A 16,149-nucleotide genomic window follows, 5' to 3' on the forward strand; every position below is an offset into this window, starting at 1 on the left:
TCATTATAATCCACAAATGAGTGAGATCATGTGGTATTTATCTTTCTCTGACAGGCTTATTTCACTTAGCATAATGCTTTCCAGTTCCATCCATGCTGTTGCAAATGGTAAGAACTCCTTTTTTACCGCAACGTTAGTATTCCATGTGTAGATGTGCCACAGTTTTTTAATCCACTCATCTGCTGATGGGCACTTAGGCTGTTTCCAAATCTTAGCTATGGTGAATTGTGCAACTATGAACATAAGGGTGCATATCTGCAGGGAGTTTTTAAATTACTAGTTCACTTTCATCAGTTGTTATTGGCCTTTTCAGGTTTTCCTATTCTTCCTGATTTTTTTGTATATTTCTAGGTGAAGTGTTAAAAATCCTTATATTTTGTCCATATATTTCATTTTGCCTAGGTTGTCCAGTTCGTTGGCATATAGTTGCTCATAGTATTTTCTTACAATCATTTGTATTTTTGTGATGTCCTTTGTTATATTGCCTCTTTCATTTCTGATTTTATTTTGTACTATTACTTTTATAAAATTATTATGACTTTCACAACTTCCTACGAATGATTTTAAATAAAAATTTCAAGGTATCGCCCTAACCGGTCTGGCTCAGTGGATAGAGCGTCGGCCTGCAGACTGAAAGGTCCCAGGTTCGATTCCGGTCAAGGGCAAGTACCTTGGTTGCGGGCACATCCCCAGTAGGGGGTGTGCAGGAGGCAGCTGGTCGATGTTTCTCTCTCATCAATGTTTCTAACTCTCTATCCATCTCTCTTCCTCTCTGTAAAAAATCAATAAAATATATTTTTTAAAAATTTCAAGGTATCTATTTTAATAAATCAAGATACAACTAAATATTTACTCATTTAAAAATATCTTAAAAGCACAATAGAATATTTTATTCTGATAAGCCTGTTCACATTACCCATTATGCATAAAATGCTATAAATGTGACTATTTCCACTTTCAACCCAAAATAAATCAGAAATTAATTTTGGTCACTTTCTCTACTTTAAATATCCTCAAAGAATAGCTAAACCACACATATATTTGCATTTTGTAAAGATAGACAAAAAAGGCAAGTTTTCTCTATAAAGGTCCAGATAGTGAATATTTTCGGGTTTGTGGGTTATGATCTCTGTTGCAACTACTCAGCTATGCCATATAGTGTGGAAACAGCATCGACAATACATAAACGAATGAGCATGACAATATCCCAATAAAATTTTATATAATTTTATATAAAAACAGGTGGTGCACTATTGGGTTGGTTTTTTTTGGGGGGGGTCCATCTTTTTTTTTTACATCTTTATTGTTGAAAGTATCACATGTCTCCTTTTTCCTCCCATTGACACCATATAGGCCATCCCTGCTCCCACCACTCTATTGTTTGTGTCCATGGGTTATGCATATATGCATACAAGTTCTTTGGTTGTTCTCTTCCTACCTACCCCTACCTTCCCTCTGAGATTCAACAGCCTGTTCCATGTTTCTATGTCTCTGGATCTATTTTGTTCATTTATTTTGTTCATTAGATTTGGTAGACTGGCTTTGATCCTCCGAGTGTAGTTTGCTGACCCCTGGTCTAGACTTTATGTACCATTTAAATGTCTAACCTTTTTCTAGGTAAAGGTCTCTCAGACAATAATAAATTCATAGTGAAGTTGATTTGATAAATGAATAATAAAGTAGTACAAAGTAATGGTTATCCAATTTAGCAAGAGAAAACTGTAAAAAAATCTCAGATAATGTTGAACTCCCTTAAAATAGTAATACTTTATTCCATATGGAACACCACATAAAATGCAATAGAAGCTGCCAGGAGAATAACAGTTACTAAAAGGGTCCAGAACCTAATTAGAAAGGGAAACTCTTCTAGCACAGAAAATAGTTCTAAAAAGTAAATGAATACACTGAGTTCTGATTTTCTTCTAAATGTCCTATATTTCTTTTTAGTACTAAGGGTTGTAGCTAATGAGAAAGTCACTTTGGACATAAAGTTAAAAAGGCATGTCACCAGCACCACCACCTTTGTGATACTGCTACCTTTCCCTTTGGTCCAAAACCATAGATATGCCTCCTCAAACAGAAAAGCCATTTTATTTTCCAAGAGAGACTAGAATTGGGCCATTTTTGCCACTCTCCTGGCCAGAGGCTGGGGCTCAGACTGAAGTATTGAGGCTTTATCTCTGGTGGACCATGCCAAGTTTGGGGATTGTTGTCATTATATCCATTTGGAATGATTCACTCAGGCAGGCTGCCCAGGATCAAAGCTCTTAACTCGCTGACCAGATGAGCATCAATCAGGAAGCTGAAAGAGTGGTTCGATATGGCTATCGCAGTCAAAGAAGCCCCGGGCACTTTTCAAGGTTCAGCACTATCCATTTTGGAGCTGTGAACATGCTTATGCTGTTGTGTCTCTTTCAGTAAACAACTAGAATCCATTGTCCAAATATTAGGGCCTGCCTTACAGGTGAGCTAAAGTCAGGGACTATGTAGATTGGCCTGATACCATTTCCCTCTTTCTCACTGAACAAGATTAGAATATGGGGAATTTAAAAATGAAAAATACTTTTATAGATACCTACTGATTGCCATTAAAGTAATAGGCTAGGACTTATGTTTACTGATATTTACTTATCTACCAAATGTAGATTTGAAATATATATATGATATTTTGTTATATACTATAGGATGGGCAATTTACAGTGATATAATAAAGACTTAGAAAAACCTGTCTCCACACTAATGGTTTTTCCATTAGAAGATTTGCATGGCAGAAATACTTACTATCACATATTCAGTGTTGGCAAAACAAATTAAAATGTCATAAAATTCTTAATTTTCAGCCCCATTTCTTTAAAAAATCATGTTTTAAGTTCTCATAATTGGTGAATTTCTATATCAATCTTAGTGTCCTAATTTTATAGTCCTCACAGTATTTAGTCAGATGAAGTGTTAAAAGTCCTTAGAGATTTATTACTCTGCATTAGTTTTACACATTTCTATAAATGATATACTCATAGTGAAGTGGAGCAGTGAAAAGAAATAAGCTCTGCAGAACATCAATGGCCGTGGTGCTGTTTTACAAATTGCACTGCTCTGCACAATTAAAGCTGGTTCAATGGCAGGCCAGCAGATTTGAAATCTGAGTTACGTTTCTAAGACCTGAGAGAACAAGTGAAAATTAGTTTTGAGGAAGAAATGTATATTTTTTTGGTCCATAAACCTACGAGGGCTCAAATGTGCGGGGAGGATGTTCTAGATCAGGGGTGGGCAAACTTTTTGACTCGAGGGCCACAATGGGTTCTTAAACTGGACCGGAGGGCCGGAACAAAAGCATGGATGGAGTGTTTGTGTGAACTAATATAAATTCAAAGTAAACATCATTACATAAAAGGGTACGGTCTTTTTTTTTTTTTAGTTTTATTCATTTCAAATGGGCCGGATCCGGCCCGCGGGCCGTAGTTTGCCCACGGCTGTTCTAGATCCAGAAATCAACCCAGAAAAGAGGCTGCCATCATATATATTGGGTTCCAATTGAGAGTATTTTGGCAAAATTGACACAGTGGACGCACTGGAGGCATGGAAACTGCACCTAGGAAAGCCAAGACTCAAGACAAGTGTGTACTTCTCCAGTAGTGCTTTCTCTAACAGAAAAAAAAGGGGGGGGGGACCCATGAATGAATAGATATGTTATACTCTTATATGTTATACTTTGCCCTGTAGTTAGAGAACAAAAATTGAGCAGTCCTTTTGTCATAATGAGGGGAGAGCAGAGTTTGCCACCACAAAATACACCTTTTGGGGGCTATTGATTATTTTAACCTAATTATTTTTAAGAAACAAAAAACTCAGGAATCAACTTTGACCTGCCCCCTAACTGCCTAAAAGAATTTAGATAGAGGACCTGCTCCAGGAAGTGAGCTATCATCAGAGATTAACTATAGTTTAATCTGATCCAGGGTGTGACAGACAGGGAGGCACCTAGCAAGGCCCTTCCTTGACCAAGTCTTCTAGGTGCCCCATTGTTAAAGATGGCCCAGCAAACTTTTGTTTACCAAACATTTGCTTTTCATCTCCCTGTGAAATGCCTTCTCCTCTTTGAAGTTCAACCACTACAGTCCTCACTCCTTAGCTCCAGAATGACATATAAACCTCAACTGTCCTATTTGTCCTAGGGCCCCATATTCTCATGGAACCACCATAAGTACATAGGTAATGAATTTGCTTATTTTTTCCTGTTAATCTGTCTCATGTCAATTTAATTCTTAGGCCAATTTAGATTTGCAGCCCCTCCACACCCCACAACAAAATCAAGTCCAAAATTAATATGCAACACAGGAACTAAACTCAAATCCTCTTTCAAGGTATTTTTATTAGCTGGCACCAGAATTTCCAATGTTTACAAATGCTTTAGTATTCTGCAGAATTGTGCAGACTTATTTTACAGTCTCACATGACAGTTTTGAAACCACCACTGCATTATGAAAATTCTATTGGCCATATTATAACTGCCAAATCGAAGAATTCCCATTCCCTTGGGGAATTCATGGTCAAAATTTATTTCTGATTTTCAGGAAAGGCAAAATCTTGATGATGATAAATTTTCCACACTTTGGAGCCATGGTTAATGCACCACACCAGTATCTAAAGCTTTCTTTCATCCATTTCATTTCAAAACCTTTAACTTGTCAAACACTGGCTAATTTATTTATCTCTGTAGATACTGCACATAAGCTGAGATTAGTTCTACTGCATGTAAATCCCTAAGCACACAACTGCCACTTTTTCTAGCATATTAGATATAATTAAAAATAATGAAGAAACCGATTTTAACCTTAAAATTCAGCTCCCAGTTTAGGTGGGGTAGTATTTCCCTAAACGTATTCTAATATTTTAATGCATGATTCTCACTTTTCTATATCACAAACTAAAATAATATTGATTTTTAGTAATTTTTTTAATCCTCATCCGAAGATACATTTTTATTGATTTTTAGAGAGGAAGGTGGGGAGAGAAAGAGAAACAACGATGTGAGAAACAGATAGGTTGCCTTCCATACATGCCCCAACCAGGGGATTGAATCTGCAACCTTTTGGTGTGTGGGATGACGCTCCAGCCAACTGAGCCACTGGGCCAGGGTTGATTTTTAATAATTTTTGTTATCACATTCAAATTTGCCAGACATGCACTTATGTTTTCACTTCTGAATTCCCCAAAAGGAAATTATATGAACCAAAACGACATCCATGACTGCAATCAAACTCATTCACTATTCAACCTATCATCTTGTCACCACCTCCCATAGGGTTCACCTACTACCTCTCCCCAATTCACCCACATGTACTGGATCATTTCACTCAACCCCTGCAATATTCAGTTCTTCTAAATACCTTTATTCACGTGTAGGACACATTTTTAGCAATACATTTCAATTTATTTTAGTTATGTTGGTGAGAACTCAGAAAGCAAATTCAGTATTGCTAATTCCATTTTGTCATCAGAAATTGCAAGTATTGGGATGGTTTATGGTTGTTTAAGGAAAAGAAAGCTCAGTTACAGAATAACATTTTAAACCTATATTCCCCAAGATATCCATCTCTTCACTAAAGACTATGTCTTTTCCCCAACTAGTTCACATGGTCAGAAATTATGGCATTTAATTATTTTCATCAAATGTAATGTAAGAATTTATTTGCCTCATATATGGAGAATGAATCAAAATGGTGCTGTTATTTTGTGCAAAAGGAACACAGAAATATTTCTGAAGGTATCAAATGATATACTTAACTTTTTAAAGTTAGTCTGTATGTGGCAAATGAAGCGAAACACCAAAACCATTATTGAGGGAGTTTAAACTTTGTTTTTTTGGCTACATGCATTTTGACCTAAATCCATCAGCGCTGCATTAATTTTCCACTATCCCATGAGATGGAGACACAAAGACAGCAAAAAAAAAAAAAAAAAAAAAAAAAAAAAAAAAAAACCCCCCCCCCCCCCCCCCCCCCCCCCCCCCCCCCCCCCCCCCCGGGGTTTGGGGGGGGGGGGGGGGGGGGGCGGGCTCAGCTGGGAGCCAGGAAACCTGTAGTGACTGAAGGATGATTCACATTCGCCACAGGGACAGCGGAATTCTCCTACTCATTCTCTCTGCCTTATCTTAGAAACCACCTCGTGTAATTATCTGGATCTCCACTCCCGTAATCCAGTCAATGGAAACAAAAAAGAAAAAAAAAAAAAAAAACAAAGAAAAAAAAAGATTCCAATTTCAATAATTAAAATGACCACCTCTTTTTCAAACAACTAATAGCAAAACTAACATTCTTCATGTTCAAACAATTATTTAAGGCAAACAATGCTGTCTTTTGTAAAAATGACCAACAATATAGACACTACATGCACTGGACTACACAAACTGAAGTGATAATAGCAGAGAAGCACCTATTTTACAAAGCCATGTTAATCAAATTCTAAACAACAGAATTTAGAGTCCTACTCTTTAGCTCATTTATGGATAAAAAATGTGTCAAAAGTACAGTCCCGACCTAATTTTAAGTACATAAATGACTCGGGTAACCATCCAAATTAGTGATGCAACAAACTCAAATGACCAAAGTGCAGATCAATTTTGCCAAAATTTTGGAAAATTCTGGCTGCCCAAAAGTACCAAACAGGTTACTAATTCTCAATCCATGACAATTTTGTTCAAGCCTTTTGAGTTGCTTTGTAGTGATGTTAGAATAAACAAAGCAGCATTTTAGTTGCTTCACTGACTTCTATCAGGAAATTTGGTGGAAATGCAATTTATCATCTAAATACCATAGCATATGGGGTTTTTACCCAAAATAAAACCATTGCATACAAAGCTTAGCAAAGAGCCTTGCTATTAAAGCAAATTTCAGTATTTAGACAAAAGGAAAGACACCTTCACTGCTAATGACTGCTGTTTCTTCCAATGTACTATATTAGAACACTTTCATTAGCATTTGGTGATAATTAATATTATCTAATGGGTACAGGTATTTCTCAATAGTAATTTCTAATCACAGTACTTCTATAAAGTTGTGATGAGTCTGTTATACTGAACAGTATTTCTTCATTCTTTAGAAAAAAAACTAAGAAGGTGACAATTGGAAAACTTGGTTATTTTGAAAAGCAGGAAGAAGAAAACCCACACCAGGAATAGGAGGGGTAACCTTTCTCTAGGCAACTAAAAAGCTTTTGTGATGGATTTATGGTAGCTCATAACAATCAAAGAGAAGACAGCCGGACAGTCACCCACGATCAGTATTAAAACACCCCCTTAGTAAATAAATATGGAAGGATAAAACTGGCAAGCAATTGCCCCACCAGTTTCCTGTTAGCAAGCTTCCTTAGATGAGATCCCTTATATCCTCCTACAGAAGTCAAACTTAAATATCCTCCTTTCCAGAACTTTGCACATTTATATTATTTCATTAATTTGTTTCATTCATCACCTTACCACCTAGCAGCACAGTGACACAGAACTGACTGGATGACTTTGTACCAGAATAATGCCTACTCCCTGCTAGGAAATCAATGAATATGTGTTGGTAAGTTAACTCCTTGGGTACATATGAGAAGACAAGGAAAGAGGGGAGAAGTCATTTCTATCTCTAAGTCACTTAATGGAATAAACTCCAGGTTGCATTCACAAAGCACTATGGCAGCATTTTGATGAATGTTTAGTTTAGGGACCTTAAACATGACAGCAATAAAATCTTCTTTGATGGAAATTTGAGTTCTTTTGTGGGTGTTCCTTTCTATGAATAGAGAACATGTGACTCAAGAAGTCCTGACTTCTATTTTTTACCATCTTTTTGCCTACTAAACATTTATTTTGAAAAGACAGAATCAGTATTTGTGACATCTTGAAACATGGCTCATTAAATGATCATTTTAAACCTCAAAAGTTAATAAGCTGGTAGAGACAAAAATTATCTCCTAGATATTTTTTCCTTGTTCTTTGGGAACCATGGTACCACATTTTTGTAGGATGTTGTTTTGTTTTGTTTTGTTTTAATGGGAGTCTTTGGTGCCAAAGGCAAGATTACAGTAGAATAGAAAACTGATGATCTACTTGTATCTCAAAATCCCATACAAATATAGGAGCAAAAAAGGGCAAGGAAAAGTGTCCTTGTCTAATTTTTAAGGGAGATGATCCAATACTTTGACAAGACTGGTAAAGATTTACATGTCAGTGATTTTGACATGTGAGGATGAAATTCTGCTCAAGGGAAAATCAGTCTCTTTTGATAGATAAGTGTATTTAAAAAAAATAAAGCCAGAATGTAGTAATAAGTTGATATAGTAAAATGTATATCCATTTAATCCATTTAAGAAGCATACATGGCTGGCATCCACATATTTTTGGAATTATTTTTCAACTTAAAATTAAGTTGCTGTTTTAAAGTACCATATCATGGAGAAACCTAAAGAAAAAAGTCTGTTGATTTTTAAGGACTAGCCATGGAAACACTGTAAATTTGGTGATAATAAACATCAAAAACTTAACTAACTTATCAACATAAGAGTATTTGAAGACTCTGAATTCTATGTGAAATCAAATTTTGGACGAAAATCTTATAAAAAGTAGATGTTGCCTTGGCCAGATGGGTGTATCCAGTACACCAAAAAGGTTGCAAGTTTGATTTCCAGTTGGGCACATACCTAGGTTGCAGGTTTGATCCTGGGTTGGGGCACATATGGGAGGGAGACAACAAATCGATGTTTCTCTCTCACACTGATGTTTCTCTCTCTCTTCCTCTCTCTGAAATCAATAAACATACCCTTAGATGAGGGGTTTTTTTTATTTAAAAAAGTGGACATCTATTTCCTGTAGAGTCCTTAACCTCTTCATCCAAAATTTCATACATGACAGTATGCAACAATCCTTCAAGCAGCGAGAGAGTTATCTGAAATATTACAGGAAATTTTGAAAACCGACCCTGCAAAAATACTACAGCTACAACTACAATCTCCCTATTGCGTCTTGAACATTGTACCTTGACTAATTTTTCTTAATATTTGCAATAAATTTGATTGGGCAGAATTATTTTTAAAATCTTTCCTACTCCGAATGTGCTATGGTTCTTTGATTCAGTATATGGGTAGTTATTAGGCAAATAATTATGTTACTTATTCATTTTTTAAAAAGCAAACACAAACCAACTCTACAACTCCAATACCTTTCAAGCGCTACAAGACCTGGCTCCTGTCTGGAATTTTAATGTTTTAGTATTTGTTTACGAAACATCTCATCAGACTCACAAACCTTTTTTTTTAATACTAAAATTTTATCATGCAACATGAACTAGCAGGTTACAGTCCAGATTCTTAAGTCACTTTGAGCCTTGGTCATTTGAGACTAAATCAAAGATGATCTAAGGTTATACAGAGAGAAAAAGTTCTCTATTTGTGGACAGGTTAGGTTCTTGAGTTTATTTGATTCCAAATCCAAATTAACTGCCCACAAGTGACCAATCATTAAAGCCATGTGTTGGTTCAGGGTAGTTTTCGACCTAGCCAAACATTATTTATATAATCTATTCAAAGTTCTTAAGAAAAGAAGCTACGCAGTTAGTTGTCTTTGTTCTTTGGAGGCAATAAAGTAAGAATGCAGATTTATAGCTAGACTCCAGGATCAAAATATATGCTGTAAATGTGGCCCCAAAGCATCTCCTATCCTGCATGCTCTTCTATAATGTGACATTGTTGTCAATCCATCAAGAGGTGAAGTCCAACTGTCCTCCCCTGGAATCTGGGCTGGCCAGATGGCTCCTCTGTGATGTTCCAGGCTAGTTCAGACAGAGCCTGTTTCTCTTGGGACCCTGGCTCTGAACAAACACACTCATCCTGTAAGAAGTCCAATTACCCTGAGACCACCAAGGTAGAAAAGCCAGTCCCAGTTTAATCCAGTCTCCCAGCCATTCCCACCAAGGTGCCAAACCCAGGGAAACCATTTGGAAGACAATCCTGTAGTTCTAGATCTTTTCCTTCCCAGACATTCAAGTCATCCTCCGCTATGGCCCCGGACATTCTGGAGCAGAGACAAGCCATCCTCATTATGCCCTATCTGAATCCCTGACCCAAAGAAGTCATGAGCACAATAAAATAATTATTTTACACTACTAACTTTAGGGGTGGTTTGTTTCCCAGCATTTGTAACTAGAACACTATTGGAGAAATCCTGTCTCTACCACTGACTGAGAACTTCGTAAATTTACAAAAATCTCTGGTCTTTTCAAATAATATAGGAATAGCATTCACTACTATGCAAGTTTATTGTGACCTTGGGAATACTTGAGATGTCTGGCCTGTAAGAGTACTGAATAAAAGGCAGCTTTTATTTCTGATCATGATCTATCTACCAAGAGCACTATTAAATGCTAGGTAATGCATTTCAAAATTTAAACTTGAAACTAACAATGTACTTCATTGTTTAATGCAAAGAAAATGTGCCCTTTAAGGGGGAAAAAGTCCTTAATTATTGAAAATAATCACCTTGGGTTTGTTTTTCTGAATATATACAATAAGGAAGGAACATAACCTTAATGAGCATGTACTTTTGTATATTTAATCATCATAACAAACCATTTAAAGGCATTAAGTTGTATGCGATCACGTGATTGGTAAGTGGCCAATTTCAGGGCATTTTGAAACCAAAGCTTCATGTATTCTTACAAGAGTACTCGACCCTCCTACAAGATCATGTTATAATTTGGCATAGTTCATATAGAAGTTTACTGTGGTATTTAGGTAATGTATTCAGGGACTTATTTTGAAGCACTGATAATCCTTTTCACTAACATATCTAGTAGCACTGGATGTGTATTATGGTCTGGCTGAGTAGTCTTACTATTAAACAGAAACTTAAAAGAAATTCCTAAAGGGTACTCCTAACAGCAAGCTAAATCTATTGCTTAAGATATGTTTTTGATTGTTTTGAAATGTTTTATGAAAGGCCAGGCTTCTCACACACCCATCAAATCCCTTAGCTGCCAAAGATGGTTCTAAATGGCTCCCTGGAGATTACAATCATTCTATAAATGTGAGCAAAAGAGGAATTATATCTGCCCACAAATTAAAATGTCCTTCGTAAAAGTCAATTTCAGGAACTTGAAAATCTTTTTTTAATTTATTTTATTTTTCCTATCACCATTTATCCCCTCCTATGCCCTCTTCCACCTCCAACCCCCCCATTCACTCCACAGTCCATGTCCATGAGCTCTCTCTTTGCTTTTTTACTCAATCCCTCCATACCCAACATCCTCCCAAATCTTAGGAGATATTAAAAGAAAATCATCATGAAGATCTCGACATATGTTATACTTGGTTTTCCCTGGTTTATTACTTGAGAAAGTTTTGGTGCTAAGTGCTACTCTTTGCATAATTTTTCCATAAATCTGAGCTGTGTAGGTTAAAAAACCCCAAAGCATTTGTTCTACTTATGTTCTTTTGCAGGAAGCTGGAAGAGGGTTTAACTGTTGTGACCTCCAGGGTTGCTGAGCTATTTGTAAACATGCATCAATATCAACTCATTTTAAGCAACAAACTGAACCTTCCCTGGAGTAAACTCCATTATGAGCTTTCCCAAAGAAATGCTGTCTTCCAATTAAGGTATGGATTTAAAATATGCACAGATGATATCTCTCTGAACTCAGAATCACTGTATCTCAGATTTTCTAAGATTTGCAGGTGTTTAGGCATTTCAGTTTATCTTAAACTACCAGTAAAGATAAGTTTTCTGATGCCTTTTAAAGTGGATTTTTATACTACCATTTTAAAAAGTGAGCTACATATAAAAAGCCCTCTTAAAAGAACCTCTTGTCAACTGAAAATAATAATATTCACCTGTTATTAGCGTATGGTGCACTGTCATTTCAAAACTGCCGGTGACTCATGTTACAAATGCAGCTATTTTTAGGACAGAGCAGGAATGATGTTCACAATATTCCTTGAAAAGCCACTAACTATTTGATCAAGTATTTTGCAGATGGAAAAATGGATACACTTGTTATATCCCAAAATTACTCTCAGTAAAATGTGTTCATTTGGCCATCTGCGTGTCCTTGCTTTTTGCGTAGTCAACAAGTCACACAAACAACAAAACAATGTGCTTCACATGAAAGCTACATATTTATGAATCTTAAAGAAGAAATGTAAAACCACCCTAGAGGTTATACAGCACGTTTGATATCAAGTTCAGGGCAGCAGCACTCTTGCATACACTTCAGTAATCCTACTTACAGGTAGGATTCTCCTGTAATTGCTATTGCTGTGAAACCTTAACGATATTCTTTAAAAAAGTTATTAAAACTAAATGTGACTAAGCAAAAGTCGAAACATAACTATCATTTAAAAAATTAAGACTAAACATGAATTAAAAGGCTTTATTAAAAGCCCAAATCGGTAGTGGGGAAAACTATCCTTAGAAAGAAATTCTATGGCCAGCAGCCATGTGAGTACTACTGATTCGAAACTTCCTAACAAGCATACTCTATTTCTTTGTTTGTTTGTTTCCACCGCAAATGGCAGCCAATTAGCCGTTTTCTCATTTGTGGAAAACTTAAATCTTAAAATGGACTGTCCTCCATACACTGAATTGGGACACAGGAGAAGAGCATTAGTGCTGATTGACACCCGGATTACTGGTTCCTACTAGAAGCGCTGACGCAACCTTCAATACACCAGGACACAAAAGGCATAGTTCTGCTTTGGCTTAGAATCATAAAGCAGGTTATAAGCAGCAAACGATGCATATTTGGTACCAAAATTAAAATGCAGCTTTAAAAATAATGGCCGAGGGGAAAGTTTCTGTAGAAATTGGGCCTAAGTAGGACAGATTGTCGTCAGTAGAAACATTCCTGAAATTTCCCTTCTGTAAATACAAGCTGGCCTCTTCACGGCAGTTTTAATTCTAATTAAGACAAAGGTTTTTAATTAAGCCCTGAAGATCCTGGTGAAGGGCCTTCCGTAAAACTGTCCTTGCTGGTTCCTCCCGAGGTAATTCATTTTGAGAGACAATGAAGTGGATCTATTAAAATCTTCAGAGAAGACATTTCTCTCCCTGCTTTCTGCTACTCCACAGAGCAAACAGACTGAGAAAAGCTGCTGGCCCTTTGGAACATGCAAGAAAAGCACTGCTCATTTTAAATTCAAGCTTCCTCCTTCGTTTCAAAACACCGGTGGATACAGGCTTTAAGTCCCCAGAACATGGGAAGAAAACTGATTTTGTAAAGTGGGAGCTTGAGCAATTTTCCATATTGTTTCAACGCCCCCCGCCCCCACACACACCACCTTGGGGAGACGAAAATGAACTGCTACTACATAAAGAAAGCCAACAACTTGTTTCAGATATCCTTAAAAATGCCATCTCTACTCCCCACCCCAACCCCATTTGCTTATGAAGTATACTTTTTCTAGGATGAAAACTAGTTGGGAAGCAAAATAAAACTAAAGCTGATTTTCAGGAACCCAAACAGAAGTCAATGCTGGTGTATGAGTTTCAACATGAGGGCGGAATAACGGGTTGAGGGAAAACATCAGAAACTGTACCTGCCTCTGATTTCTACCTTGCCTAGTCCTATCATCACTACTTTTGTATTAAGCTCTGGTCTCCCTGCTTCCTGGCCTGGAGAGGGGAAAAGAGGAGAAGATAATGAGTGTGGAGGCAATTAAGGAGAGATTAGCCAGCTCTGCATACTGCTCCACAAAATGAGCTGGCTTCTCCCCATACCCCGAATTCCTGGCCAAGAGAAAGGGATCCTGGCCTGAAAAGAAAATGGGACTTAAAGCTGGTTTCTCTAACCTAGCTGCAAAGTCTTTATACAACCAGGGGGCTATTATCTGAGGAGACAGTGGGAAAGGGGCAAAAGATTCACGTTGCTAAGGAGACACACTGAAGCTGGCATTCCTACATAAATTTCCATTTCTATTGAAGAGGAGAAAGAAAAGATATTTTCCCCAAAGTTTATTTGGATCCCCTGGTTACTGAAGAAAGGCATTTTACCGACTTATTTCATCTTTAGTTGTAAACAACCAACCCCGAAAGAATTAAAGGCCTAAATGTTGACCTCCTGCTGCCAACCAGTCCCCTCCACAGTGAATTAAGTAACAAAACCAAAACCCTTCAATGGAAATTTTGAGGAACTATCAAAGAAAAGGCCTTTTGTAAACAGAAAAATCAATTTTATGGCCCAAACTTAACCAAGTGAACTAATCTCTCTTATAACAAGAAACCAAAGACAAAAGTCAATCAGATTCTTGTGGCTGTTGTGTTATTTCAACTTTCTTGGAACTGGAAACGTTTCCAGCAAAGCTTTATAAATAGTCCCAAAGACATGGAACTGGCACGAAGGAATTTAATGAGTTTTTCAGGGGTGCGTTTAAGTGCATAAAATCACAGGCAGGTCCTCTCTCTTCATTCCCCTTTCTCTGTACCGACACCGGCTGAAGAATCAAGATTAGCAAGGAAAAGGGTTTGCAGCAAGAAATCAGAAGTTGGCAGATTTCTGCTTCGGGCGTAACTGGGGTACAGGGGAAGGCAACTGGGGGTCAAGGAGAGAGTAAAGCAGTAAAGCCCCCATGGGGCTGGTAGCCCGAGTAACTACCTTTGTCTCCAACCCCCATCTTTCCATTTGCAGCTTTCAGTGCTGGCTGAAAAGGGTACTAAGTCCCAGGCTTTTGTGAATAGTTCACGAAGAGAAAAGAAAGGAAGGTCTGGAGGAGAGGGGAGGTTCTTGGACTGGGAGAGAAGAAAAGGCAACTCACAACCAAGGGCAGTGTCACCATAAAAGGAAGAGAAATTAAGCCTGTCCCTCTCCCAACTCTTCACATCCCCCCAAAATGTCAGGAAATACAAAGTCCGAACCTAAACTTATTGGGGAAAAGTCAGGTAAAGTGGAGACAAGGCAGAAACGCGGGCACCAAGAGGTAAACTCGGGCGGTTTCCCGCGAAGAGAGAGGAGGGAGAACAGAGCGAAGAAGACCGAGAGAGAACCCAGGGCATCCCGGTGGAGTTGGGGCGGTTTTGCTTTTCCCTTTTCAAGGGGGGCGAGGAAGCCACAGACACATGGTTCTCGCCTTAAATGATAACAATGACCCCAAAGAGCATACATGTTACTCCAGAGCCCGAGGAATGACCACGGGAGGAGGGTGGAGGGCGCGGGACTTCGCATTGGGTTTGTGCGGCCACTAGGATCAGGGAGAGGGCAGGGGTGGACATCCGAGGATGCGTGTAGGGGCCAGGATGGAGCGGGGCGGACAAGGGGAGGGGACACAGAAAGTGCGGGGCAGAGGCGGTGGCGGTCCAGGCAGTGGGGCGCGGGGCAGTACGGGGCGGGAGGAAGGGATCGCGGCGCGCCAGGCCCTTACCGCTGCTGAGCGTGGACTCGCAGTCCCAGTTGTCCAAGCTGGCGGGTTTCCGGCAGGACTCCCACAGGGACAGGTAGTACTGGTGGTCGGCCGTGACCCAGGCCGGGCTCAGGACGGCCCCCAGGTCCAGACACAGCGCCAGGAAGATGCACACCAGCCCGACCAGCTTCAGCGGGGTGAGCACCGACACACGCACCTCCTCATCCCGGTGGAGTTGGGGCGGTTTTGCTTTTCCCTTTTCAAGGGGGGCGAGGAAGCCACAGACACATGGTTCTCGCCTTAAATGATAACAATGACCCCAAAGAGCATACATGTTACTCCAGAGCCCGAGGAATGACCACGGGAGGAGGGTGGAGGGCGCGGGACTTCGCATTGGGTTTGTGCGGCCACTAGGATCAGGGAGAGGGCAGGGGTGGACATCCGAGGATGCGTGTAGGGGCCAGGATGGAGCGGGGCGGACAAGGGGAGGGGACACAGAAAGTGCGGGGCAGAGGCGGTGGCGGTCCAGGCAGTGGGGGGCGGGGCAGTACTACGGGGCGGGAAGGGATCGCGGCGCGCCAGGCCCTTACCGCTGCTGAGCGTGGACTCGCAGTCCCAGTTGTCCAAGCTGGCGGGTTTCCGGCAGGACTCCCACAGGGACAGGTAGTACTGGTGGTCGGCCGTGACCCAGGCCGGGCTCAGGACGGCCCCCAGGTCCAGACACAGCGCCAGGAAGATGCACACCAGCCCGACCAGCTTCAGCGGGGTGAGCACCGACACACG

At 39.4% G+C, this 16,149-nt stretch overlaps 1 protein-coding gene across 1 annotated transcript in view; it reads right to left on the minus strand.

Moving 5' to 3' along the window:
* TMEM47 (transmembrane protein 47) overlaps positions 1-15,700 on the minus strand; it is a 28,122-nt gene extending 12,422 nt beyond the window's left edge. Inside the window, exon 1 of the mRNA XM_005863030.2 lies at positions 15,388-15,700. Within this exon, the coding sequence (XP_005863092.1) occupies positions 15,388-15,700 (313 nt within the window). The remainder of the gene's footprint in view (positions 1-15,387) is intronic.
* Positions 15,701-16,149: the final 449 nt, after the last annotated feature.

The sequence above is a fragment of the Myotis brandtii genome, unplaced genomic scaffold, assembly GCF_000412655.1.
Source record: "Myotis brandtii unplaced genomic scaffold, ASM41265v1 scaffold1703, whole genome shotgun sequence".
Lineage (NCBI taxonomy): Eukaryota > Metazoa > Chordata > Mammalia > Chiroptera > Vespertilionidae > Myotis > Myotis brandtii.